At 35.8% G+C, this 27,528-nt stretch overlaps 11 protein-coding genes across 11 annotated transcripts; 6 read left to right on the forward strand and 5 right to left on the reverse strand.

Moving 5' to 3' along the window:
• Positions 1-295: 295 nt before the first annotated feature.
• PHYBLDRAFT_63154 (hypothetical protein) lies at positions 296-2,259 on the forward strand (the record flags this gene model as incomplete). Its single annotated transcript, XM_018441076.1, has 6 exons — positions 296-511; positions 822-867; positions 974-1,036; positions 1,174-1,271; positions 1,431-1,931; positions 2,032-2,259. The coding sequence occupies 6 exons, from the start codon at positions 296-298 to the stop codon at positions 2,257-2,259; spliced, it is 1,152 nt and encodes a 383-aa protein (XP_018294677.1).
• A 116-nt stretch (positions 2,260-2,375) lies between these two features.
• Positions 2,376-4,193, reverse strand: PHYBLDRAFT_122840 (hypothetical protein). The gene is made up of 4 exons (XM_018428892.1): positions 4,171-4,193; positions 3,908-4,077; positions 3,553-3,641; positions 2,376-3,417 (listed from the first exon to the last, which is right to left on the reverse strand). Exons 2-4 carry the CDS (start codon positions 4,071-4,073, stop codon positions 2,473-2,475), a joined length of 1,200 nt encoding a protein of 399 aa, XP_018294678.1. The 5' UTR covers positions 4,074-4,077; positions 4,171-4,193; the 3' UTR covers positions 2,376-2,472.
• A 313-nt stretch (positions 4,194-4,506) lies between these two features.
• Positions 4,507-5,292, forward strand: PHYBLDRAFT_157968 (hypothetical protein). Its single transcript, XM_018433708.1, has 3 exons — positions 4,507-4,583; positions 4,870-4,985; positions 5,069-5,292. Exons 1-3 carry the CDS (start codon positions 4,513-4,515, stop codon positions 5,182-5,184), a joined length of 303 nt encoding a protein of 100 aa, XP_018294679.1. The 5' UTR covers positions 4,507-4,512; the 3' UTR covers positions 5,185-5,292.
• Positions 5,293-5,713: 421 nt separating this feature from the next.
• On the reverse strand, positions 5,714-6,381 carry PHYBLDRAFT_109330 (hypothetical protein; the record flags this gene model as incomplete). The annotated part of the gene is made up of 4 exons (XM_018428103.1): positions 5,714-5,797; positions 5,961-6,069; positions 6,164-6,195; positions 6,283-6,381. The coding sequence occupies 4 exons, from the start codon at positions 6,379-6,381 to the stop codon at positions 5,714-5,716; spliced, it is 324 nt and encodes a 107-aa protein (XP_018294680.1).
• Positions 6,382-8,118: 1,737 nt separating this feature from the next.
• On the forward strand, positions 8,119-10,944 carry PHYBLDRAFT_165165 (hypothetical protein; the record flags this gene model as incomplete). The annotated part of the gene is made up of 7 exons (XM_018435172.1): positions 8,119-8,532; positions 8,651-8,996; positions 9,112-9,573; positions 9,595-9,798; positions 9,894-10,060; positions 10,130-10,342; positions 10,444-10,944. 7 exons carry the CDS (start codon positions 8,119-8,121, stop codon positions 10,942-10,944), a joined length of 2,307 nt encoding a protein of 768 aa, XP_018294681.1.
• A 694-nt stretch (positions 10,945-11,638) lies between these two features.
• Positions 11,639-12,421, forward strand: PHYBLDRAFT_142157 (hypothetical protein; the record flags this gene model as incomplete). The annotated part of the gene is made up of 4 exons (XM_018430748.1): positions 11,639-11,650; positions 11,764-12,110; positions 12,226-12,257; positions 12,378-12,421. The coding sequence occupies 4 exons, from the start codon at positions 11,639-11,641 to the stop codon at positions 12,419-12,421; spliced, it is 435 nt and encodes a 144-aa protein (XP_018294682.1).
• A 950-nt stretch (positions 12,422-13,371) lies between these two features.
• On the reverse strand, positions 13,372-13,670 carry PHYBLDRAFT_142158 (hypothetical protein; the record flags this gene model as incomplete). Its single annotated transcript, XM_018430749.1, has 2 exons — positions 13,372-13,536; positions 13,665-13,670. The coding sequence occupies 2 exons, from the start codon at positions 13,668-13,670 to the stop codon at positions 13,372-13,374; spliced, it is 171 nt and encodes a 56-aa protein (XP_018294683.1).
• A 1,486-nt stretch (positions 13,671-15,156) lies between these two features.
• PHYBLDRAFT_96150 (hypothetical protein) lies at positions 15,157-19,853 on the forward strand (the record flags this gene model as incomplete). The annotated part of the gene is made up of 7 exons (XM_018443956.1): positions 15,157-15,210; positions 15,410-15,512; positions 15,564-15,640; positions 15,793-15,924; positions 16,027-16,163; positions 16,222-16,291; positions 16,473-19,853. Coding segments are annotated over 7 exons (3,954 nt in total), but the record flags the coding sequence as incomplete, so codon positions are not given.
• A 373-nt stretch (positions 19,854-20,226) lies between these two features.
• Positions 20,227-21,060, reverse strand: PHYBLDRAFT_185794 (hypothetical protein; the record flags this gene model as incomplete). Its single annotated transcript, XM_018439144.1, has 4 exons — positions 20,227-20,524; positions 20,637-20,682; positions 20,793-20,921; positions 21,032-21,060. The coding sequence occupies 4 exons, from the start codon at positions 21,058-21,060 to the stop codon at positions 20,384-20,386; spliced, it is 345 nt and encodes a 114-aa protein (XP_018294685.1). The 3' UTR covers positions 20,227-20,383.
• A 405-nt stretch (positions 21,061-21,465) lies between these two features.
• PHYBLDRAFT_165169 (hypothetical protein) lies at positions 21,466-22,954 on the reverse strand (the record flags this gene model as incomplete). Its single annotated transcript, XM_018435173.1, has 4 exons — positions 21,466-22,074; positions 22,236-22,258; positions 22,359-22,400; positions 22,612-22,954. 4 exons carry the CDS (start codon positions 22,952-22,954, stop codon positions 21,466-21,468), a joined length of 1,017 nt encoding a protein of 338 aa, XP_018294686.1.
• Positions 22,955-23,239: 285 nt separating this feature from the next.
• Positions 23,240-24,280, forward strand: PHYBLDRAFT_180168 (hypothetical protein). The gene is made up of 5 exons (XM_018438273.1): positions 23,240-23,308; positions 23,424-23,538; positions 23,654-23,785; positions 23,931-24,071; positions 24,217-24,280. The coding sequence occupies exons 1-5, from the start codon at positions 23,282-23,284 to the stop codon at positions 24,249-24,251; spliced, it is 450 nt and encodes a 149-aa protein (XP_018294687.1). The 5' UTR covers positions 23,240-23,281; the 3' UTR covers positions 24,252-24,280.
• The last annotated feature ends 3,248 nt before the right edge of the window (positions 24,281-27,528 follow it).

The raw sequence follows: 27,528 nt of genomic DNA on the forward strand, positions 1-27,528 counted from the left end.
TTCCATCATTACTGTTAGTACTCAATAATAAAAATAGTAAAAACCAAGTAATAATAATAATAATAATAATAATACTATTAAGAAATAGTAATGCCTGCATTTTATTTCAATCTTTTCCAATTTTCTGATATACAAATACATAAATATGAATATTAATTTATTTATTAAAAGAAGTATATACATATTATATTATATAATATTATATTTATTTATTTATTTATTTATTTATTTATTTTATTTTATTTATCTATTTATTTTTACTTTTATATATATACCTACCTACATAAATATTTTAATGACTCGAGAAGATCTCTACAAAGTTACAACAGATGCACGAGTTGAACGCTTGTTGCGAAGATTGACACGCGATGATTTACTCGAGATCATTCAACGCTGGTTCAATCAACCAGATCTAAAACCAGATTCATCAGATGCGTCCTGGGAGATTTATCAAGAGATGCAACAAAAACACAAATACAAAGTGATTGATCGTGTTTTGAAAGTAGATTGGGTAAATAAACTTTATATATATATATGTATATATTTAAATATAATTACAACATTACACACTTGAAAAAAAAAAGGAAATATTCAATATCTATTACATTAATGGATGAATGAATAAAAAAAAATAAATGAATGAATAAATGAATAAATGAATGAATGAATGAATGAATTAATAAAGAAATTAGAGTAGTTTATAAAATGATCATCAATCAAGACATTCTCAGCAGTAGATCTTTCTCTCTTTTGTTCTGCTTTGTCAATATATAAACATATATAAGCTTTTTATATAAATCTACATTTATACAATTGTGTAGGTTAATGGGCTACGTGCATTACAAATTGCTCAATTGGATCTCAAATGTAAATAATCCTTGTGATGGTGGTGATAGTGAGGGGGATTAGCTAATATGTGGTATTTAATGAATTTGCCCCCCTTTTTTTTTCTATTATACAAAGTATACTAAAGTCAAGTTAGATGCAATTGATCATCCAAATGTCAAACGATGGCAATTATGGCGATTAAAACCAGGTTAATATCAAACAGAAAAATCCCAAACAGAAAATCACATCAGCAAGAATGATAATTAGAAGAAGAAGAAAATATTGTTTTTTTTTTTTTTTTTAAAAAAAAAGGGCAAGACTAACGGGTTTAACTAACACAACAAGGAAGTTTAGTTAATAACGACACACCAATGCAATTGGCATTAAGTTTATCAAAACTTGAAGACCATGTTCAATTGTATCTGTCTTCATTCTTTCGTTGTGTAAGTCCTATCTTCATCTCTTCTTCTTCTTTTGTTCCTATTATTCCACTGTGTTTTATAGTGTACGTGATTTTTTTTGGTAGTGTGATTCTACAACAATCAAACCAAAACCAAAAAAAAAAAATTACTTACAGAAGTCTATATATACATATTGTACAGCATGTGTATTGTGCCCGTCACCCTAAACACCACACATATTGGATGCGGATCTCGTTCTTTGAGACCAGCTCGCCAGACGTGATGCCGTTGACTACAAGCAATGTGTATTTGATTTATTATCCAATGACAGAGTACATCCTGTGCGGAGGCACGATCCGCAAGAACATCTACACATACGTGGTGCAGGCACTAGTATCGGCTTTTGACGCAGGATCCATCAAGGATGAAAAACTAGGATCAAAAAAGCTAGAGGAACTCAACCGTGTGATTGACGGCAAAGAATCCTTGGGTATCTTTGACACCTATGCAAAAAACCAGGTTGATCCAAACCCACTCGACATCCACCAAAAGGTCATCAAACCCGACATGCCAGCCTACGTCTCGACAGCCGAAGAAAAGCGGCGTATTGTACCCGTGGACAGAAACACGATCAATGCACGTTATGAACAGGCCAATGCACTTGGTATTGATCCACCTGCAATTGAATCCCTCTCAATACAGGTACATAATATATAAAAGAAGAAGAAGAAGAAAAACAAGTATAGAGAATAGCATGTGTTGTGCTAATCTAACTCATTGTATTCTTGTCAATTTTATCAAGATCACCATGCCACCCTATCTTGCTCCAGAGGGAGAGGACATGACAGCTAAAATAACTCTCAAGGGTGACAATGTGATGAAGGGCATCCAAGAGTTAATTACATGTGGAATTATGAAACTGCCCCTTCCAGAGTGGCTACCTGAAGTAGCAGCAGCAGGAATCAATAAGGTGTTTCTGACGCGTGATGGCATCTTTCGCCAAGAAGGAGATGATGATGAAGAAGAATAGAGACAATAATAACTATATTTTATGTACTTGTTTAAAAAATAAATAAAAGACTCTTGGTGATTTTATAGAGTAAGATGATATTTGCACATAAATAAGACCAAAAACACAATACTTTCACATTAACCTTTATATATATATATATGTGATGTGGTGTTATTTTATTGTTGTATTGTAATATTTTATTTTATTTTATTTTATATTATATTTTTGTTTTTACTTCTTCTTGGCAGGAGCAGCAGTGACGTTGAACTTGAAGAAGATGATATCGCCATCCTCAACAACGTACTCCTTACCCTTCTGCATGTATTTACCATTGGCCTTGACAGCGCTGTCGGAACCGAGTTCATGAAGATCCTCGTACTTCATGACTTCGGCCATAATGAAACCACGCTCGAAATCAGTGTGGATGACACCAGCAGCCTGGGGAGCCTTTGTGCCACGACGGATGGTCCAGGCACGGACTTCATCAGGACCACCTGTGAAGTAGTAGCCCAACTGGAGAGCGCTGTAGCCGGTGACGATGATCTTGGGCAAGACCGAGACGATGCCAAGTTCCTTGAGGGTCTCGGCTCTCTCTTCGGCGGTCAAGAGAGACATGCGGTTCTCAAATGCACCAGAGTAAGGGATCATGATGTCACCCTTGCTGTGCTCGTCGATCCATCCCTTGATCTTGGGAAGCCACTTGTTCTTCTTTCTCAGGTAATCTTTTTCGGACACGTTGGCGAGGTAGATGACAGGCTTGGCGGTGATGAGGTGAAGACCGTTGATGACCTCGATCTCCTTGTTGGTCCAGACACCGTGGCGGACTTCCTTACCCTCCTTGACCCACTCGTACACCTTGGCGACGGTTGCGGCCTCTTCCTTCTTGGCCTTGTCGTTGGCGTTACCACCGTTACCGACGCGGCGGACAACGTTGGCGAGTTCGGTGGTCTGCTTGGCCAAGAACTCCTCGTCCTTGAGACGCAACTCCTCGTGGATGATCTCCAAATCACGGACGGGATCCAATTCACCCTCGACGTGGATAACATCGGGCTCATCGAAAGCACGGACAACGTGGAAAATGGCATCCACAGCCTTGATGTGAGACAAGAAAGCGTTACCGAGACCAGCACCAGAGGCAGCACCCTTGACGAGACCGGCAATATCAATGACAGTCAACTACAAAATCATATTTTAAGATTTAGTATCTTGGGCACATAATTTTGATACTTTATTCACCCAAACCCACCCACATAAATAATCTCTTTCACTTTCTTTCTTTCTTTCTATTTAAAAATCATATATAAATCTTACAAAGGCAGGGATCTCCTTTGAGGGCTTGTAGTGCTTGCACAACCAATCGAAACGGGCATCAGGTACAGCGACACGGGACTCTTCGGGCTCTGTATGATTTTATTATATATATAAATAAATAATTTCAAAACAAAAGAAACGATTTTGTTAATATTCATGATACCAATACACAGTTCTTGCCTTGAAAAATTATTAACACCACCACCCCATAGGACTTTTCCATTCAAGCCACAGCCACACACATTATATACACATTATCTTTAATCCAAAAAAAAATTAAAAATGTAGATAAAACTATGGACTTCTAATAATGATTATGACACTAAAGAACAATAAAAAAAGACTACTACTTTACCGATGGTACAGAAAGGATAGTTCTCGGCAGCAGCAGAGGCGTTGGTCAAGGCGTTGAAGAAGGTAGACTTGCCGACGTTTGGAAGACCGACAACACCAATCTTCAAGTTGTTGGAGGGACGTCCAAGCAAAGTCTTTTCTTCTTTAACGGCCTTCTTAGGGGGCATGATGCTAATGACAACAAAAACAGTTATGACATTTTGTTCATATAATAAATTTTTTTTATATATATAATAAAAAAAAAAAAAAGTAAAAATTTCTTACAAGCTATTTTTTTTTTTTTTAGGTTATCAAAAAAAGAAAGGAAAGGCAAAAAAAAATCCAGTGAATCCATCTCAGCAAACAAAAAAAAAAAAATTGGTGTTTTTTTTTTTTGAAACTCCAATAAAAACAAAAGTGTGATGTCAGCAAATTCTAATGGGTGAATATTTCCTGTCTTTTGTCCCTCTCTCTCTTTTTTTTTTTTTTTGTAAATATATGTCGGTGTGTAAAAAGTGAATAAGAGCCATTGCAAAAAAAATAAAAAAAAATCATAATTTATTATTATTATTATTATTATTATTATTATTATTATTTTGATTCTTTAAAAGAAACTATATACTTAATATGTGGGTCAAACAAATTAACGAAGTCCGTATTGCTCTCTCGCCATTCAACACAGCCTCAAAGTCTTCGAGGTTTGTATTCGATATCTATATAAATTCGTATATATATATATAGATAGATAGAGAGAGAGAGAGAGAGAGAGACATATATATATATATATATATTATAAAGAGGAATCTAAAGGAAAACTAATTGCAGAATTCACTATGGATAACAAACTAAATACAACAGCAGCAAATAATGACAATGCCAATAATAATTTTAATAATTTTTAATATATGTATTTATTTATGCATGGAACAAATATTATATATTATTATTATTATTACTATTATTATTATTACATTCGTTCCTTAGATTGTTTATAAACCGCATCAGCACCAACGAATCCCGCAAGCTTAATCCCACTATCAAAATCGTGACTGACGTTTTAGCTGATCCCAAGGCCGAATCTGTCATCAATGTTCTTTACCGTAAGTTTGTAATTACACTCCATTCTTGTTTTCTTCTTTTGGACTCATTAAACTCATAAATGCTAAATGTTCTATTCGACCAGGCGATGGAAAGACTTTAAAGGTTGAATCCGACAAGTTGAAGATTGACAATTTGGTGCAGGTTGTTAGCAAACATGCAAAGAAGTTGGAAGAAGCTGAACAAGCCAAGGCATGGTAGAAGGTGTATTATCATTATCTATAAAAAAGATACAAGCAACCAATTGATTAGAGGAATAGCAAGTTATATATATATATATATATATAAAAAATAAGAAACTTGAATTGTAAATAGACCTTCTCTTTGTGATATTTCTGGGTTTGGGATTTGGGATTTTTTGCAGTAGAGGTAAAAAAAAAAAAAAAGGTATAGAGTTGGTTTGAGTGTGTACATTGATGTGACAAGCAGTGGGTAAAAGTAGTTAGTTAGTTAACTAAAGAGCGTGAGTAACATTCACACACACACACACACACATTATATGTATAGAGAGTTAAATGATAAGCAAGTGAGCAAGTGAGTGAGCGAGTAAGGTTGAATGGAGGGGCACCTTTGGGATTCTGTGAGTTTGGGTGTGTAAAATGGATTTGTATGATTATTAATTATTAGGTTCTTTGGTTGTCGAAACAATTCGATAGGTAAAACAAGAAACTTATAACCAGTGAATTATTGATAGGTTTTTTTTTTCTTTGCTTTGATTTGCTTTCTTATTTCAACCATGAAGATCTACAATCAGTTTTCTCTCAAGAATGAATTTGCCTTCCTTGTACTTGTTTTCCTCTTTGAATGCCTTGACCTACAATATATATATATATATATATATATATATAGATAGATAGATAGATAGATATGTGTAGAAAATATAATAATGGTAACGGTAATGGTAATGATAAATAAATAAATAAATATTTTTACATTCAATTATCAATTATCTAATGATTATAATAATAAATCCTTACGTAGGTCCAGCCAAGTACGATTTTGCATTTACAGCATGAAATACTCCGGACAGTGTGGGTACCTGTTGACATTAATCGTTCTTCATCAGGCCCTTGTGTGACATTCACACTATAGACCAAACAATTATAATTTAGCAAAAAATAAAAAAATAAAATTATAAGACAAGACAAGACAGGACAGGAATACTTGCACATAAAAACACAGATATGCTTGTCCGTGAACACCTGTAAAGTCCTATCGTTGTTTATTATTAATTATTATTAAAAGAGATATATAAGATATCATTATCACTTTTTGTATAACTTTCTTCTGTTTTAATACCTCAGACTCAACTGCCTCCATCGTAGAAAGATGGGTCTTACAACCAATACAGCCATAGACAACTTTACCATCAAGGTAGGTGCGATATTTGAGTCCCATGTGAGCACGTCAGGCAGCCAAATTTGTGTGCGTATGTGCGTGTATGTGTATGTGGTTGTTTTGTTTTAAAGAAGAAAGGCAGAAGAGAGAAAGAGAAAAGCAAAAAAAAAGAAAGTTGTTGTAGTAACAGTAGTAATAGTTGTTTCTGTTGTTGCTGTAGCTGTAGCTGTAGCTGTAGCTGTATAATTGATGATGGTATTAGTGGTGGTATTGGTAGTTGTAGTGTTGATAAAGAGGTGTTGATAGAGTGATCAATAGACCAAGATACTTGAAAATATTCTATTTTTTTTTATTTTAAATTTTCATACAAGGAGAGGCACCAGATCTCTCTCTCTCTCTCTCTCAATCTCTCTCTCTTGTTTTCTTTAAAGCAAAGGATAGCTATACATATATTATATACAATAATATATATATATATATATATGTGTGTGTGTGTGTGTAGGTAGGTAGGTAGGTAGGTAGGTATATGAATAGAGTGTTAGTAAGGTATATATATATATAAATAAGAGTATGTAGTGTGATATAGAAGGGGAGAGGGGGAGAAAAGGCTAGAAGAGCAAAGAGGAGGAAGAGCAAAATGAGTATGAAGAGGGGAGAGTAAGAAATTAGATTTTTTTGGGATTAGAATAAGAATAAGAACATTATTAAGAGATTAGGACAAAAAGGTTAGAAAGCGTCACAGCATTGATCATATGATGGTGAGCCCCTCAAAAGGAAAGTGTCAATTCTTTTTTTTTTTTTTTTTTTTTTTTTTTAAAAAAAAAATGTATAAATATTTTTCCTTGCCCACCAAGATTTTCTAATAATTTTTTCTAATAATAATAAATAATAATCTTGTGTTAATGAGGGGGGTTCAAAGGGATATAAAAGATACACATGTATTAAAACAAAAACTAAAGAGGAAGTCATGCTTATTCGGTAGTTGTGGCAGCATATTTTCATTGGATAACATTCTATCAATAACATATACACAATTTGTGAAAAAAGATTGAAAAGAAAGGAGTCTATTAAAACAAAATGTATCTATGTGATTTTGTATCTATATATGTATTTATAGGACATAATCTTGAACTTAACCTTCCAAGCCCTCCCTTTTAGTCTTTCTTCTTTGTCTTCTTTGGCTTAAGAAAGAAAGAAGCTGAAGGACCATTAATTCATTAATTCATTAATTCACTTTATATAATAAGAACAAGAACACAAAGCGTAAAATAAAGAGTCGATCTTCTTTATCATATTCTACTCTATATTATATTAAATCTTCCCCACATTAAATGTATCCTTATTAATTAGTTTCCCTGTATACAAACCCCCTCCCACGACCTATTCCAGCCACCTTTTTCTCGAGTCAACAAAAGGGAATTTTCTAAAAAAAAAAAAAAAAAAAAATTATATACCACTTTTACATACTCCATCAGAACGAGTTTTGGGAGATAGAAAGGAATAATATAGGGTATTGTATAACACGAACAGAAAAATCAAGGGGATCATAAGAGAAAGTTAGATATCCAAAATAAAATAAATATATATATATAGCTAAAAAATGTTTCTAGGAGTTTATTTGGATATAAATACATACATATCTCTATGTACAGATCTATAATGTATATACATCTTTGATTTTTATTCTTTTAGCTTATAACAAGCCAATCTCCATAATTGAATATAAAATAAAAATAAGAACAAAAGCAACTTAAACTCAAACTCAAACACTTCTTTATCTTTACCTTTATCTTTCAAATGGATAATACTAAAGGTACTCAGGGTACCAACCCATATTTCCCAACCCCACCATTATCTTCTCGCCATCTCTCCCTTGACTTGTCAGATTCCCCAGTTTCATTCAACTCTTCAAGAAACCGCAGCCTTAACCTCAATTGCACAAAGAACCAACCAGAATCCCTTTGGCCAACCAGTGTAACAAAACGCTCGAGTATGGTTGGAGACCGACGGTTTGGAACCCGTCTGATCCCAGATCCAGGAAGACCGCGTGCAATCAGTCTTGACGTATCCATGCGCCCAGAGTTTGCTCCATCTTCGTCTGCTTCTTATTATTGCAGAACATCCTTGCCATTCGAATCTCACCAACAAAGTGAATCGATGGCGACAATTGTTTCTTCAATCCCTCGGCCTTTCTATCAACTCTACAAAAAGGTATTTTCGTTTTTTAAGAATTATATATATAAGAATAAGAATAAGAATAAATTAAAAAGCAAGGGAACAGAATGTATACTTATTTAAATTAAATATATATATATATATGCATTTGTAGTCTGTATTGAATCCAATTGTACAAGAAGAACGTTTGGAATCGCCTACACCTACACCAACACCCACACGCTCACTCTGGCTAGGAAACATTTCTTCGTCAGTCACCGCACCAGATATTGCGGCCATCTTTGACTGCTATGGTCCAATCGAAAGTATCCGCATCATTTTCGACCGCGAGTGTGCATTTGTAAACTTTGCCAAGGTTGAAGATGCAATTGAAGCCAGATCACACTTTCAGCCCCAGGCTGATGATCCCAGACTCGGACATGTCAAACTAGGGTTTGGGAATCCCGAGAATCCTATCCCTTTGCACGAGCCTCCAGCCCGTCAGCCCACCCGAGCTTTATGTAAGGACCACAAAATACACACACACACACACACACATACACATATATATATATATATATAAAATGTGTATTGGTTGATTGATTGATTTTATTTTTGTAAAAAAAAAAAAAAAAGGGATCGGCAATATCCCTAGTACTATCACACCTACAATGCTTTATTCAGTATTTGCGCCTTTTGGTCCAATTCAATCAGTCCGTATTCTGGGCCATAGGAACTGCGGCTTTGTCAACTTTCAGGATCAGCAAGACGCCCAGGCTGCAAAATCCGGTTTGACCAACAAGGAACTCTTTGGGTGTGCGATTCGCCTGGGTTATGCCAAGGCTCCTTCCTGTATGACTGGGTCAGAAGACCAGAACAATAGGTCTGATTCTTCTTTACCTTCCAATGATCCAAATACGCTTATTGTCGCAAATAACGGTAGTCCAGCCTCACTACCTTTAAGTGTAGAGGCCGACCACCAAGACATTATTAGAATGTTGTCTTTTCCGTCGTCGTGTTTGGCATTGTGTGTAAATTTTGTTGCTAATAATGATAATAATGATGATGATACAAATACAAATACAAATACAAATAAAAGTAAAAGTAAAAGTAATAAAGTGATATCAGAGAATGAGCGTTGTACTAGAAGATTCAAGTATTCCAGCTTTATTCCAGCCGCACCCGAGTTTGGTCAATTACGCCAGGTAGACACAGGACATCTGAGAGATGTGAGAAGACGATTGGATACTGGCCAGGTATCGACAGACGAACTAGAAGAACTGGCGACAATGTGTTTGGAAGACTTTATTGCTCTTTGTAGTGGTACTATGATTTATGATTTGATTATTATTAAAAGAAATGTGTATAATATACCATGAATATTTAATTGCTGTTATTATTTCTGCTATTTATTTTAGACCCGATTGGCAATATGATAGTTCAACACATATTTGAGCGGTGCTGTGAATCTACCCGCACGTTTCTTTTGGAAATGACTATCCCTCATCTGGCATCAATTGGCGTACACAAGAATGGTACTTGGGCAGCACAAAAGATTATCGAAACCGCATTTCTTCCAGAAAAAGTAAATCAAATAACCATTCTATTTAATATTTAATATTTAATTTTATTTTATTTAATAATTCATCATTAGGTGTGTGCTTCAATTAAACCTTTTGTGCCGCTACTACTGCTGGATCAATTCGGAAATTATGTTGTCCAGTGTTGTCTAGGACTTGGTCCTGATTACAATCAATTCATCTTTGATGCGATTGTAGACACATGCTGGGAGATATCTCAGGGTCGGTTTGGTGCTCGTGCTGTTAGGGCCACTCTTGAGAATCCCCAGACGACCATGGAACAACAGGTAAATAAATAACAAAGAATATTTGTATAGGCTAAAGAGCTGTGATTTGTTTATTACAGTACATTATAATAGTTGATTGAATAATATATATTTTTTGTTAGATATATGTTGCGGCTGCTTTGATACAACATTCCTTGTCGCTGATCACAAATCCTAACGGCTCACTCCTTTTGATCTGGCTACTCGACAACTCTGAGATCTCAAGACGCTACTCAGCTGTTGTGCCACGCCTGTTGCCAAATATCGGTAGACTGTGCAGCCACAAATTAGCTTCACTTACTATCCTCAAGATCATCTACCAGGACCAGGACATTGATGCCCGGCAGCTGTTGCTCGACCGACTGTTCTATGACGACCAGAATCCTCAGGTTAACCAGATCCTGGTTGACCAAGTGCATGGGGTTGGCTTTATCCAGCGCCTGTTGTCGAGCAGTCTGGACCTGTCCGAACGACGCCGGATTGCAGACCATGTCTGGCTGGCGATGCTAAAGAACGAGCTCTACCAGATCCAGGGATACAAACGCCTTTTGGAAGAAATTAGCATGCTTGGGGTCATTCATCCTTTGTTTGAGCAAGAAGATTTTTCTAACAAGAGTCTTTAAAAAAAATTATTTATTTATTTCAAAAAAAGTCTCCATGGTTTATTTCTTTATTTCTTTATGCTCCCATTATTTTGTTTTGTTTTAACCTTTGTATGATGCAGGATTACTATTGTTAGCTGTTATTGATTATATTTTATTGCCTACCTTTCATTTATTCACTATACTCTTCTTATCTCATCTTCTTATGATCTGTTCTCTTGATTCCTATGCTTATTTCTTTCTTTTCTTTTATGCCCACCCCATTATCAACTGTCATTATATAGACATATTTAGTATATAAAATAAATATGTATGCACATTATATATGAATTTATATGTTTTAGTCAATTGTGAATTAGAGTCTAACATAAAATCAAGATGTCCTAAGTTTGACGTACATGATCTTTGTGTGTATTTTCTCTGTCTACCTTTATTGATTTGATTTGAGTTGATTCTGGTTGCTTTAGCTTCATTTGCTTTACCTTGCTTTATTTTGATTTGATTTGATTTGATTTGCTTTGATTTGCTTTGCTTTGATTTGATTTGCTTTGACTACATAATTATTTTATTTTATTTTATTTGTCCTTTTTTTTTTTTTTTGCAGGTATTTAAATTCTTGATTTTCCTGCACCTACTTCTTCCTCTTCCTCTTCCTCTTCTTTTTTTCTTTCTTTTACTAATAACCACCAATATATATATATATATATATATAAAGATGGTAAATAAAGTACGAAAATACACATATAGCTATTATGATCTTGATTGATTGATTGATTGATTAGGCTTGGCTTGGCTTGGCTTGGCTTTGGATCAATCAAATATACTTATTTTATATTATAGGCTGATTATCCACCAAACGTTCCTCCACCGGCTTATAATAATGGTCCTACCACCTCTGGTCCTGGTGGCGTTGGTGGACCGAACACCAATTTACCTGGTCAGACATACTATCAGCCTCCTCCTCTTAATGAGCAACCACTACCTGGCCAGCCCCCGGTGCCACCTCCAGCCGGCGAACGAAAGAATCCGGTGATGACCTTTTACGCTCCTCCCCAGAACAGATCTCTTGGGCTGAGACGAAGACTTTGTTCGGTTGTCTTGTGCTGTATCATCATTGGTCTTGTTGTTGGGCTTGCTTCAGGCTTGACACGTCGGTCATATAATTCTGGTCGGGGAAGATGTCAATGGTAAGAAAGGAAAGAGAAAATACAGTTGACAAAATATTTGTACAGACAAACAAAGGCATACCAAAATGGGCCTTTTCATTATTTTTTTAATTTTTTTTTGTATGTATATTTATAGTCGAGTAAATTCTGATTGTTATCAACGGTTTGGTAAGTTACATTGTGTGTTATATGGTGCCGTAAAATCAAAATTTGATCATGATCATGATCATTTTTTTTTTATTGTTATTTTCTTGGTTTGGTTTGGCTTATTTATATTTGTGACTTTAGGTCCAGGAGTCTATTGTCAGTCTAATTGCATGTGTGGGCGTTAAGAGAGACATCAAAAATCAACTAATAGTAATAGTAATAGTAATAGTAATAGTAATAGTATTAGGATCAAAAAAAAAAAAAAAAAAAAAAAGACAAAATACAAAAAACAAGCATAAATTAAACCTTCCATTGTAATATATATATATATATATATATAAGTCATTTTACAAACAATTGTCTATCAATATAATTGCTATTCATCTTCATCTTCTTCTCCTTCTCCTTTTTCTTTTACCTTTTTTGTATGTATTATTTCTTTAGTGTCATGATGATGCAAGCACCAATATACATAATAATAATCATCATCATCATCATCATCATCATCGTCATCACTTATATTTTAATATCCGCTGTGACAAACTATACATTATATATCTAGTGAAGTAATTTATTCTTTCTTCTTCTTTAAAAGAAAAAAGAATATATCGATATATAAGATAGGTAGATTCTCGACCTCTTCTCTCTCTCTCTTTTTTTGTAACACGTCTCTATTGTTCGTCTATATATGGATAATTGCGAGTACAAGAAATTGAAGAAGAGGAGAGAAAAGAGTGGCTCAGCAAACATATATTTTATTATAGTAATTAAGAGAAAGAGAGTAAAATGTCCCTTTATATATAATCTATATAATATAAATATATTTTAACCGATCGATCGATGTTATACATACATGGATTTTATGTGTAAAGAAAGAAAGAGAAAAATCCTCTGCCAAAATGAGCAACAATAAAAAAAAATTTCTATCCTTCTTGGTCCTTTCGTCATACTTTATAATGAATTCTATTGAATTCTACTGTGTTCACTGTACATCTTATTCTCATCCTTGATACTCTCAATTTTATATAAATAGAGCCAACTGAAATTCCCTTCCTTCCTTTTTATTTTATCTTTATTACTTTTTAATACAACCAATCAAATTAAAACAAAAAACTTCAATGCTCAACTTTTCTCATCAAACAATCCTGTCCCGCAGATTCTCTCGTAACCGACACTCGGCTTCCTCTTCTTCTTCTTCTTTACCGGTCTCTAGAGATTCAAAGGCCAAAGAACTCGAATCTCTTATATTCCAACACCCCGAACAGACCATCAAAATCACCTTGACTCCAAAATGGGCATCCTAATCAAAACGACATTTCACTTTATCTATGCCAACCTTGTACAAAAAACAAACACACAAATACTATCTTATTATGTAAATCTGTAAATATGTCTCTTATCCAAAACCTCTTATCTACACAACCTTACTCTCATTTTGTAAATATAAATACCCATCTATGTTTGTTTCTCTTCCAAAAAAAAAAGACAAGAATTGAATTGAATTGAATTGAATTGAATTTGATATCATGCTTTGTCTTATGTCATCTATTCACTCTAGCCACTCTAGCCACATTAATAATAAACTCATTACAATTGCCCCGCTTCTCCATAATTGGAATATTCACAACAGATACACAACAGCTTGTGTGTATTCATATATAACATTTACCTATCTACGATTCTTTCTATGTATATATCCGTGTGTAACATGTAACTACTGTCTTTTGTGATTATACAAGAGATTTATTTTTCTTTAAAAGTCAAAACTTTGGTAGATATCGGCAGCAGCTTACTTATAACACTTGACTATACTGTGTAACAAGACATCCCGAGACTTCTTAGGAACATGGATTTTGGCTTCCAAAAAGAAAAGCATGACATTTCTGGTTGCACAAAAAAAAGGGAGTTCTTTTCTTTGCCTTTTTGTTCTTTTTTCCCTGTGTGTAATTCACGTCAGAGAACAAACTCAGAATAAGACATATTATTATTATTATAATAAGAATAGTAGCAGCACTAACAAAGACCTTTACAGTCAATTAGATAAAATACACTACAATACAACCAATTAAATATTTTCAATTCACACACAAAATAATAATAATAATAATATTTATTACTGTTTACAAAAATTGAAACAAGGTCGATAGATTTATCAGATCTTTTTTTTTTCTTTTTTAAAAAAAAAAGATTGCTCACTTAATTTTACTCTAATTACTGTAAACTTTATATTATAAAATCTAAAAGTCATAGTTCAAATAACTTATTATGTATATATATATAATGGTATAACTGATAAATAAGATACCTTACACTATATTACACTACACTAGACACAGAGAGAGATAGGTAGATAGAGAAAAAGGCATTATACGTGACAGCTAGTCTATCTAAAGTGACGTCACGCTGCGTGCACTGCAACTTACTCTTTTCGTGTCAAGGCTTTACTTCTTTTTTTTTTTTTTGTAACTTGCTCGATTCATTTTAGATTCCTGCCTTGTTGGAAAAAAGAAGAAGAAGAAGAAGAAGAGAAATAACCTTTTTTTTTTCTCTTTTCTTTTATTTTCCTTCTTTTTATTATATAACTAATATATTTATAATTTCTTTTTAAAGAAAAAAAAAGCAAAGCAAAGCAAAGCAAAGCAAAGCAAAGCAAAGCAAAGCAAAGCAAAGAATATACACACATAAACTTTTTACTTTATTTTATTTGACATTTTATATTTTTTTTCTTTCTTTCTTAAAAAAGAAAGAAAAAAGAAGAGTGAATTTTATACATACATACATACATACATAAAATCTATCAATGGCCGGTCGACCTGATGAAGGCAGGTTATATGGCAGACCTGACGACGCTGAAATGCCAGATACCAATCCGTCGGATGAAGAGGGAGAACCAATAGGTTACGACCATGATGATAACGATGATGACGAAGAAGACGAAGAAGACGAAGAAGACGACGAAGAAGAAGCCAGAAAGGTGCACCATTCATCCATTCATCCATTAACATCATTTAATTAATCGATTGATTGATTGATTGATTGATTGATTAATGAATCGATTGATTAAGATTGATGATTGATTGATTATATTTTATTTTTTACTCATCTAAAAAGGTTTTTGCTTTTTTTAATATATATATATATATATAAAATGAAATGAATTATATATATAAAAGGTTGCAGAAGGATTCATCGTATCCGATGAAGAAGAAGATCAAGAATCAGACGATTCAGCAGAAGTCACCGTGAGACGCAAGAAAAGAAAGAAGGTGGAAGAATGTAGGTTGGCCTGTCATTCAGCAATTCACTTATTCTCAACTTGTTTTGTAGACGACGAAGAACTTGATGAAGAAGATCTCGATCTCTTGGAAGAAAACACAGGAATCAAACTAGCACGTTCAGCAGGAGTAAGGATTAATATATATATCTTTTTTTTTTTTAAAAAAAAAGAAAAAATTATCAATTGATTTGAAGTATTAACAATAACATTATTATTAAACCTTGTATCTATTTGATTTGGTTTGGGGTTTCATCGTTTCTCTCTCTATATTTTTTATAGCCAAAACTTAAGCGTCTTAAGCGAGGCCGTGAAGATCCTGTAGGGAGCTCACACGAAAAATCAGATAAATTCTTCTCGGACGATGAAGAGGTAGCCGTTTCTCGTGGCGCTGCTCGTCGTTACGATGAACCTGTAGACGATGGTTATGAAGAAGAACCCTACGACGATCGTGCCAGATACCACCGAAGAGACGCATATGATGACATGGGCGACTTTATTGCTGACGAAGACGAGGACGATGACTTGGACGAAGTTTTGGGTGACAGACACCGAGATGACCGAAACGCTCGATATTATGATGAAAATCGCGGAAGACGTGCAAAGGGAGGAAAGGCAATCATGGATATCCTACCAGAAGGATTAAGCGAAGAGTAAGAAAACACAGCACAATGGGAATTAGTTTATATGATTAACAAAGTGAATTTCAAGTGTTGTATCAGATATGTACGATATCTTTGGTGACGGTGGAGACTACGAGTGGGCACTGCATGATGATGAAGTAAGTAAAAACCACACATAATTAATTGGCTATAAAGAGAAAGAACAAGAGGAACAAGAAGATGATCTGTGTAAATATAGACATGTTAAATAATGTATTTCATGTACATTTTTAAACTACCATGTTATCATCCTATGCTATTCTTTTAACAAATGATTTAATTTGGACAAACCCATTTTAGCTCGTCAGCACAGACAAGGAGAGACGGGAACCTCAACTGTCAGATATTTTTGAGCCAAGTGAACTTGCAGAGCGCATGTTGACCGAGCAGGACGATGCCATTCGTACCCGTGACGTGCCAGAACGTCTCCAGATGCGTTTCGAAGGTCTGAAAAAGTCATTTGAAAAGGCAAGTATTGAGGAGGTTCGCGAAGAAAGTTCTTGGATTGCTCGCCAGATGTGTCGTGTACGAGGCTGGGACCAGCCTCCCGAGAAATTCCTAAAGTCCATCAATTTCATCGTCGAGTTCTTTAACCGCGAGTTTCTCGAAGTACCTCACATCAAAGACCACCGTCGCGATTTTTTCACCGAGATCGACAAGACAACCGGCATGACAACCGAAACCTTGACAACCGACGACCTGTGGGAGATCTACGACTACGACTACAAGTACCAGAGTTTCGCCGACAGACGCGATGCCCTCAAGGACTTTGTGGCCAAATGTCACCTGGACGACGAATACGTGTCCGAGTGGATCAACAAGATGGAGCGGGTCGAAGAAATCGCTGACATGACGGACTACATTAGTCTCAAGTTCAGCAACCGAATCAACGCAATGCACCAACAGTCAAAGGCTCCAAAACGCCCGACAAACAAGTCGCTTTATGAGATCAGTCTCCAGACAAGGATACCCGAATTTTTACCTTATTTCGGTATCACCGCACGCCAGTTTGGATCAAACTACATGGAAAACAACCGTCGCTACTACCCCGAAGACTCGCTCGGAAACCCCGAGATCGAAGCCGAAGCTTACATCAGCGGTAGCTTCATCGACCCTTACAGAGTCCTCAAGGCTACCAAAGACATCCTCGCCCAGGAAATCGCGTTCGATCCTCAGGTGCGCAAGGCCATGCGCCGGGATTGGGAAATCCGGGCTGTTGTCTCAGTCCAGCCAACCGACAAGGGCTTCACGGTCATCGATGAGCTGCACCCCATGCACCCATTCAAATACCTCCGTGAGAAGCCAATCTCGCATTTCGTGGACGGCCAGTTTCTGCAAATCCTCAAGGGCGAGGCTGATAATCTCCTGACCGTCAAGATTGACGTGGCTGGATACGATCAGTGGCTGAACCGCATCGCAGAGTTTTACATCTCTGATGGCTACAGTGACTCGGTCCAGCAGTGGAACGTGCAGCGCAAAGATGTGCTCGAGCTCGCGCTTCGGGACCACCTGGTTCCGTTGATGGACAAGTACGTGCGCGAAAAGTTGCGAATGGAAGCCCAGGAGTACCTCTGCAAGGCTGCATCCCGTAGTCTGCAGGCCAAGATCAACATCGGTCCCTTCCGTGGCCCTGACTCAGACCGCTACAAGAACGGCATTCCCCGTGTGGTCACGATATCATCCGGAAATGGCACGATGAAGGATCCTGTCATGGCCGTGTTCGTAAACCCACGCGGTAAGGTTGTGGATCAGATCCAGGTGCCCAACCTTCGCGAAGAGCGCCACTGGAAGGACATGATGGATTTCATCCGCAGTCGCAAGCCAAACGTCGTTGGTGTGGCAGGCTACAATGCCGAAACCCGTCGGTTGATCAAGCACATGCAGACCATGGTCAGTGAGATCAATCAGCAGCGCGACAGCATCACCGGCGCAACCGACCTTGTGGTCGTTGATGATGAAGCTGCCCGACTCTACAAGAACTCCAAGCGCGCCCAGGAAGAATTTGCAGATTTCCCAGAAGTCATGCGATACTGCATTGCGTTGGCTCGTCGTCTCCAGAACCCTGTTCTTGAGTATGTAGGTCTTGGCCGAGACTTGTTGGCCATCCCACACCACCAGCTCCAGCACCTTGTTCCCGAAGACCAGTTGTTCTTCTACCTTGAACGGGCACTCATTAATGTTGTGAATGATCTTGGTGTGGATCTCAATGCGGCCATCCACTCGCCTTATTTGGCAAATGCACTGCAGTACATTGCTGGCTTTGGTCCCCGTAAGGCACAGAGTATCCTAAAGAAGCTGGACAACAGCGGTGAATTGGAGAGCAGAACGGCACTTGTGTTGCGCAAGCTGACACCTGCAAATACATTTATGAATTCGGCAAGTTATCTGCGAATCCGCGATGTTGATGGCGCCGACATTCTCGACGACACCCGTATCCATCCTCAAGACTACGAGCTCGCACGCAAGATGGCAGGCGATGCGCTAGAAATTGATGAAGATGTGATGGAAAACTTTGACAACAAGGTGGCTATTGTGACCCGAGTGATCACCGAGTATCCCGACAAACTCAATGATCTTATCCTGGACGACTACGCAGTCGTGCTCCGTAAGCAGTATCACCAGCCAAAGCGTCAGATTCTCGAACACATCAAGCACGAGTTGCAGGGTCCGTACCACGACCGCCGCCAGCGCTACTCGCGACCAAGTATGGAAGAGACGTTTATCATGGTGACCGGAGAGACAAAGCAGGTTCTGAGCGAAGGATTTATCGTGCCTGCCACAATCACATCTGTGCGCGGCAAGATCGCAAACTGTGTGCTTGGGTCTGGTCTGGAGGGCATGATCTACGTTGACAATGCCTCGGACGACCGGGTGATGAACATCGGAGACGTGCTCCAGCCCGGCGAGACGATCAACTGCAAAGTGCTGCGAATCGATCGCGAAAAATTCCTTGTCGATTTGTCAGCCAAGGCATCAGACACCAAACCCAACAGTGATTTCCCATTACGAAAGCTTCCCGATGACAAATATTATGACCGAGTGGCCGAAGCCATGGCAACCGACAAGCGCAAGGCCAACCGCCGTAAGCAGGCCAAGAGCACGCGTGTGATCAACCACCCGCTGTTTAGACCATTTAACCATCGCCAGGCAGAGGTTTATCTGCAGGACCGCCAGCGCGGTGATCTAGTTATCCGGCCATCTTCGCGTGGCTATGATCACATCGCAGTAACATGGAAGGTCGACGAGGGAATCTACCAACACGTCGATGTGCTCGAACTCAAGCAGAGCAACGAGTACGGCTCTGGATCAAAGCTGCAGATCGAAGACACAGTGTTTGAGGATCTCGATGAGCTGATCGTGACATACGTCGAGGCTGTGGCCCGTAAAGTAGAAGAGCTGATGGCACACAGTAAATATCAGGCAGGCGGTATTGAGGCTCTTGAAGAGCGCCTGGCTGCCACCACACGTGCCAACCCAAAGATGTCTGCATATGGCTTCTGTTTGAGCGAAAAGGCCGGTTACTTTGACCTTGGGTTCAAATTCAACGCCAATTCACCTATGATGCGCTGGGTAATCAAGGTCTTACCGGACGGTTACCGTCTCAGAGACACCGCGCATCCATCTGTTGATGATCTTATCAATGGTTTCAAAAGAAGACAAGCAGCCGAAGCAAGTCGACGTCGCCCACATCCCCATTCTCATCCTCGCTACCCACCAATCAAAAAATGAATCAATGAATCAATAAACCAAATACATAAATAAAGAAGTAAATAAAGGAATAAAAGCGTTTCTCTTTATTTATTTTTTATTATTTTTTTAAAAAAAAAGGATATTAGTAAAATCTGCCCTCCCCTGTATATTCTTTATTAACCTCTGCAATTAGTTAAAGATCGCAAACATCAACCGTACAGCCTTTCATTAACCTGGACCTTTAATTGTCTTTCACACACAATATATATTGCGTGTTGGCTTATAAACATAAACAAACATCTATTTGAAATATCAATGGGACTAGTACCACAAAATAACATAAAATAATACAAATTAATTATGTATGTATTTATATATATATATAAACAAAAATTGCCCTTTTATTATTTTTCTTCTTCTTTTCTTGATAATGAAGTTACAATAATATCATCCTCTTCCTATAAGTGATGATCTTTTTCTTTCTTTCTTCCTGTCTTGTTTTGTTCTTATTTCTATCTAACTTATCCAACCCATCGATGACCACATTCTTGACTGCCACACACGTAAAAGAGAGTCATCTTTGCTTCTGCGCGTCTGGATGAAGACTGGAAAAACACAGCTTCAGGATGATTGCACTGAGGGCAAGTGACATTGGCACGGGGCTATCAATGGTAACCGTGTTAATTCAATATCAATATTACTTTTATATATGTGTGTATAGGATTTTTTTTTTAAAAAAAAAGAGAGGTTATTGAGAGTAAGAATTACACGTACAAGAGTGGGATCTGTGGCAAGATCAGTCAACATCATAGTCTGTTCACTAAAATAATAATGATAATCGCATGTATGTGTGTATGGATGTTAGCAATCGTGATTTGTATCTTTTTGTAGATCTTTCTTTCTTTTTTTTTTTTGGAACATATATTTTACGAAGGAGTGTGGATGATCTTGTGGCTGTAGACACACATGTTGTCTGCATCTTCTTCATATTGACAGTTACGGCAGGAAAACATAAGACGACGGCTGGACTTGTCTTCTCTGGGATAGAGCAAGTTATTGCTACGCAAACACATCAACCATCATCTTCTTCCAGGTTTACTGCTTTTATTATATTTTGATTTATCTTTTTATTGCATTGCATTGCATTGCGTTGAATTACAGTAGCATACCATTCCAAACAGTATTTAAAGCTAGCCATTAGAAAGAAATGTAATAATTAATAAATATTATTATTATTTTTATTATTATTATTATTTAATTTATCTATATGTGTGTGTGTGTAAGTAAGGGAGTGAGAGTATTATATATTATATATATTTTATAATACATTATAAAAAATATGTATATATATAAAAAATTAAAAAATTAAAAAATTAAAAAATTAAAAATTAAAAAAAAGTCAATTCAGATTCGACTCAAATTTGGTTTGACTAATCCCAGTTTCTTTACTCTTTATATATAAATAATGCTATTGCAATTTTGAAAGGAAGAAAAATAAATTAAAAGGGGAAAATAGCTAAAAGGCATAACATGTTGAACAAAGTCACAGAATCCAATTATTCTTCATTTTATTTTATTTTATTTTACTTTACTTTACTTTACTCTACTTTAGTGGCTTTGATGCCTTTACAAAGACGGGTTGTACCCATGCATGATTAGCCAAAAGGCCAAAGAAGAACACAGAGACCTTGATAAAGATTCTATTTTCTAGATTGGTACTAATCTCATTTGCACCCAAAACCTTTTGGTGATATTCCATTGCCTTTGCAAATCCACCGAAAATACATTTACGATCGACAGGTTCAACAGCCACATCTACGTATCCCATTTCTACCAGCTTCTCTTTGTAGATCTCCGCAGACACTGCATTCTCTAGAGGAATCTCGACCGCCTTGCAGATCAAATTGAGGACCTGGCATTTCAAAGGCGTCATTGATTCCAACAGTAAAGGATCTAATGTGAGGTCATAGAGCGACAAAGTACCGCCTGGCACGAGACGTTCGAAACTGTCCCTGATAAAACGCCAGCGGGTGTTATAGTGATATGCAGAATCGATCGAAACAATAGATTCAAACATGTCTTCGTCTTTTAGACAGCGGCTGAGTTGGTCTGCTGAACCATGGACTAGAGACACCCGATTCTCAAGACTTTTGTAATCGAGTGACAGTCGACGTTGAGATAGTTTCCATTGACTGGCTTCATTCGTAATTCCCTATAACCACAAAATAAAGAAGAAGAAGAAAAAGGTAAAATTAGGGATAAGAACAGTGTTCATTTCTAAATATATATATATATATATATATATATGGATTGGTGGGAAATATTGTGGATTAAATTTGATCAAGTTATCGGAGAGGGTTGGGGTCACCTTACAGTTACAGTGCATTTTTCATTTCCTGTGATAAACAAGTTTCGTTTTATCGTACAAGTTAGTGTGGTGTAATAGATACGTAGATGTATACGATTATTCTCATGATATATTTAATAAAATCTTACTTGCTAAAAGAAAGCATGAGTCGCCACAGCCATATCCTACATCTATTAGAATTAGAATTAGAATTAGAATTAGAATTAAAATTATGGTTAGAATGTAATGTAAATGTAATTTAATGTAACATATAATATAATAGAGCAAAAGATGCGAACCGATACTAGAGCCGAAATTTAAGAGCGATTCTCTCTTTTTAAATAATAATAATAGTAATTAAATGGTAAAGCTTAAAGAAATATATGATATTATGATATATACCCAATATCCTTTTCTCTGTATTGGGGGGAATATTTTCTGTTGCCTTTGTCACCAATCGTTCGCAAGCATCTTTGTACGAAATCTTATCATCATCCCACAATCCCATATTGAGCCAAAAGGTCTTTGGAGGAATATCAAGATTAAATAACAAATGGTGTAGACCATAGATTTCGCCCTTGTTCCGTTCTTTTTGAGGGGAAGGGAATTGAAACAACATACTGGACAACAAATACGCCAGACCAAGAGCATGGCAGTACAATAGACACCCTATCCAAGGTGTGTAATTGTACCATAGAAGGACAGGTAGGACTACAATGTAAGAAATGATACCAAGAAAAGACATTTTGTTCAAAGTTGTACAAGAAAGAAAAGAAGAAAAACGGGTGTGATTCCCGGGATCTTTTTTATTGGTTTGTACAGACCCACCATCAGAAAGATATATATAACATAAAATAATAAAATTTCATTGAAGTACGTCACCCAATAAAAACCATCCATCCCACTCAAAACTGAATTTTTGTACACTTTTTTTTATTTCTCCTCTTTCTTATTTTATTTTATTTTATTTTATTTTATATATATTTTGTACAGCTTATTATTAATAATATAAGCAACCTTACTTTATCTATTTATTTTTCATTCTCATTTTTATTTTTCTCTCATTAAAATCATGGCTCTTCCCAGACGCATCGTTAAAGTAAGCCTGCTTAACTTTATATACAAAGAAATCCAATAACAAGACAAGTTACAACAGAGTCTAAAAGGTCTTCTTCTCTACCTCTCCATATTTTCTTTCCAATGTTTCTTTTTAGGAAACTGAACGCCTTTTGGCTGATCCTGCACCAGAAATTAGCGCAACCCCTCATGATGACAATCTGCGTTATTTTGATGTAATCATCGCCGGTCCTACTCAATCTCCTTTTGAAGGTAACAAAATAAATCAATCAATCAAATAGGCGCAGTATGTATGTATGTATAACATTACTAATTCATCCTCATTTCTCGCTCTCTTTGTGTGTCTATGTATGTATTATACTCTCAGGTGGTGTTTTCCGATTGGAGCTTTATCTTCCTGAGGATTACCCAATGGCACCTCCCAAGGTCCGCTTCTTGACCAAGATTTACCATCCTAACATTGATAAGCTTGGTAGAATCTGTCTTGACATCCTTAAAGGTTAGTAGTCTGTGGTCAAACTATTTCGTGTGTTTGGGTTTGGGTTTTCGTGTGTGTGTGTGTGTGTGTGTGTGTGTGTTTTTTATTCTTATCCTTTATTTTGTACTAACAAATTATCTTTTTTTTTCTTTTCCTTTTTATATAGACAAATGGTCTCCTGCTCTCCAGATTCGTACCGTACTCTTGTCTATACAGGCACTTTTGTCTGCACCCAACCCTGATGATCCTCTTGCCAACGATGTTGCTCAACACTGGAAGGAAAATGAAAAGGATGCTATTTCAACAGGTAATACAACATTTTCGTTAATGAAATTGTTTAATTTTATGTCAGTGCGTTAGTGCGTTAGTGTGTCTTCTTTAGTATGCAATCATTATGTATGTATGTGTGTATCATTCTAACAAATGCTATCTACTTTTGATTTTGAATTTAGCTCATGAATGGACTAGAATGTATGCTCAGAAATAAAGAAACTATTATATAATATTATCTCCTTTACATCAAAGAAGAACAACACACACACACACACATATATATATATATATTATGCATTTTCCAGCCTCGAGAGATAAAGAAAATGAATGAATTAACAATTGATTGAATGAATGAATTAAAAGAAAACGAAGAATTTAATGGATCTTTAACCATGGGATACTTCTCCAAACCTCAACAATGGAATCACCCTTTTCTTTTCTTTTAAAAAAAGATCAACTATTAGTGTTATCTTTCATTTCATTACCGAAATACATTTATTAGCATCGAGTTATTCGGCAGAGAAGATTATGAAGAAGAAAGCTAAAAGAACCACCGATATATCTAATAATGTAATAAAATTGAGACTATATAATTCGTTCATTCATACATAAAAATAAAGGAAATGAAACAAGAAGCAAAGGACTCGCTATGTCCTGTCATCAAATAAAAAGATCCAAATTTATAGTTTGGGGTGGACAGCTCAAAACGATCAAAAATTAGTTGAGCCAATCAAATTAGACTTTATTTGACATACCAATTTGTTTAAGATATGTTTCATAACAGCTAAAACCATATTCAAGGCTGCAATTGATAGCTTTTTTAAATAATAATAATGCTAAACAAATATAAATTATGGTACGCCTTTTTGCTCAAATAATAAATAAATAAGAAAAAAGAGTAATTGACAGTTATTATAGCTGTATTGATACTACCTTTTAATAAGACTATATATACACTCTTTCCGAAAATTATTGGCGCAAAAAGAGTTGCGAAAAGGGATCTTTTTTTTTATACACTTTGGTACATTCAATCTCTGTACCACTAATTTCTGGGAATACTGTAGATACATAGAAAGGGAAATTATGTATAGTAACATATACTGCCTATCTATTAAGAGTAAATGTGCTTAATCCGTAAAAGAGTCTTTGTTAAAAATAGTTTATTTTGAAGAATAAAAAAGGAATAAATAAACAAAAAAGTACGGATTGGCCAATTGAAGCTCTGAATTTACTTTGATTTACAATAGTAATGTACTTCTCCAGAGTTTAATCTTTGATTAATATTAAGCATTATATCAGAAATCAAAAAAGAAGAATGCATTTAAAAATAATAAAAATAAAGATGGTGTACTTTATTATAGAGGTGTAGACAGATAAATTGAACTTTTAATCCATAACAAACATGTCAAATCTGTATACAGTAAATCCCCAGATATTATTGAATTATAGTCTTCCAACACCATGAAAGTTCTAGTGAAGTATATAGAACTAGTATGAAACTCACAATATCCAAATATCTAACCTTGAATATTAGATATCGTTGATTTTCTTATTTTCATATGAATATCCATTTCCCTTTTGGACTTATTTCTGGCAGGTATTTAAATACACTATATATAACAAATGCTAGATATCTGCTATATTATAAGATACGTAACTAAGCCTGTTGAAACCTCCGGATGGGATCCACTTCATTAGATATTCACTATGTACGTGTACTTTTAAAAGAAGTTTTTAGTTAAAGGCTAATAATATTAATATATATATATACTGTCATGATTGTTGTTGTTGTTTGTTAAAATATACAAGGCAGTAAAAAGACGTTCGAAACATAAAATTAGAAAAATCAGCGATCCCAATTGTGAATTTTTGCATGAATATAGACGGTGTTTAACACTTCTTCTAGGTCTTTCCCTTTTTTTTTTTTAAAAAAAAAAGAGAGATTTGGGGCTCAATTTCTCTCCAGACTTCTCATCATCATCTTTGGATGAACTTATTTTGGGTATTTCTCACTTCATTTTATCCATGTCACAAAAAAAACCAATGGTCCAATAGATATTTGCGTAAGCATTGGTTGCACCCTCGGCACTTCACATGAGATGATCATTTCCAGAAGGTTCTTTTTTATATGTTACCTTTAACCCAAGATGTGAAGCTACCTTGACTATACTCAACTTCTGAAGAGTCAAAAACAAGCTTGGCTCTATCCCACTTTTTGTTTGTTTGTTTATTAGCTGGTTGGTTGGTTGGTTATTTGTTTGATCGTTTGTTTAGCCGTACACTCAAATGATTTCTGGCTTTAATGAAAGCAACCAAAAGATGTATTCAAATAAATGGTTTTAACAAAATATATATCTTCGCTGTACATCTACTTCTATACAGCTCTTCTTGACTATTTTTTTTACATGATCATCCTATTAGTTACTCGCTTCTTCTATCTCACTGACACAGGTACATGCAAAGGAAAAACAAAACACACTCTTTGATGAAATTTACGTTGGAACATAAAACTTGCCTTTCATAAATGTAGATTGTTCCATTACTTAAGTGTAGTAATGTTTGAGTTATGTGCCGTCCTGAAAGGAACGATTGTTTATTAAACAAATAAGACATATATCAACATCTGCTTAGTATCAGTAACAATGGAGGTTCTTTCTATTTGAAAAACGAACAAACAAACAAAAGAAGAGAAAGATGAGGAGGAGGTGGCTAATATGATTTAAGTGAGTAGTCGTAGAATAGTAATAAAAGGTAGAGATAGATAAAGAGAAAGTCCTTTGTTATTTGAAGAATTCTTCTTGATCTATATGAGCATGGTAACGCTTGGGATATATACCTTATATTATACTACCTGAGAGATAAAAGCTTGATGTTAGTCGATGAAAATGAGAAAAATAAAAGTAGAAATAGCAGAAGAAGAATAGTAAAAAAGCAAATTCTGATGTGCAAAAATCGGTCAGTGATCGGACAAGGGTTACTGCAGAATCTCCATAAAGTTCACTTTCTCTTTGCATACATTTTTGTTTTATTTTTGGAAGAAGAAGAAAAATGAAACTTTTACACAAGGGCGATCAGTCATTTGACCTTGCGTCATAATATATTCTACTTAATTGCTAGCAGCTTCTTTAACTTCCAGAAAAAAAAGAAAAAAAAACAGTGTATACTTTTTGATATTTGATCTTTTTTTAATGAGAAATAAAATGAAGGAAATGTAGCAAAAAAAAGGGTTATGGTGCCTTGGTCTTCTTTTCTCTTTATCGAATAAAGACAAAAGACTAGAATTAAATGAATTTCTAGATCTTGTGAAGTTGAGGACACATAGCAGCAAATACATATTTCAAAGCAGCAAGGACATGTCATACTTTCTCTCACCCAACTCAACCTTGACGTCTTTCTGTAAAGCCAGCCACGGTGGTTGAAGATAAGGACGAGTTTATCATATAAGACAATAGTCATAGAACAAGCATTATAGACTAGGCTCAAAAAGTCGA

This window comes from Phycomyces blakesleeanus (assembly GCF_001638985.1).
Source record: "Phycomyces blakesleeanus NRRL 1555(-) unplaced genomic scaffold PHYBLscaffold_5, whole genome shotgun sequence".
In the NCBI taxonomy this organism is placed as follows: Eukaryota; Fungi; Mucoromycota; class Mucoromycetes; order Mucorales; family Phycomycetaceae; genus Phycomyces; species Phycomyces blakesleeanus.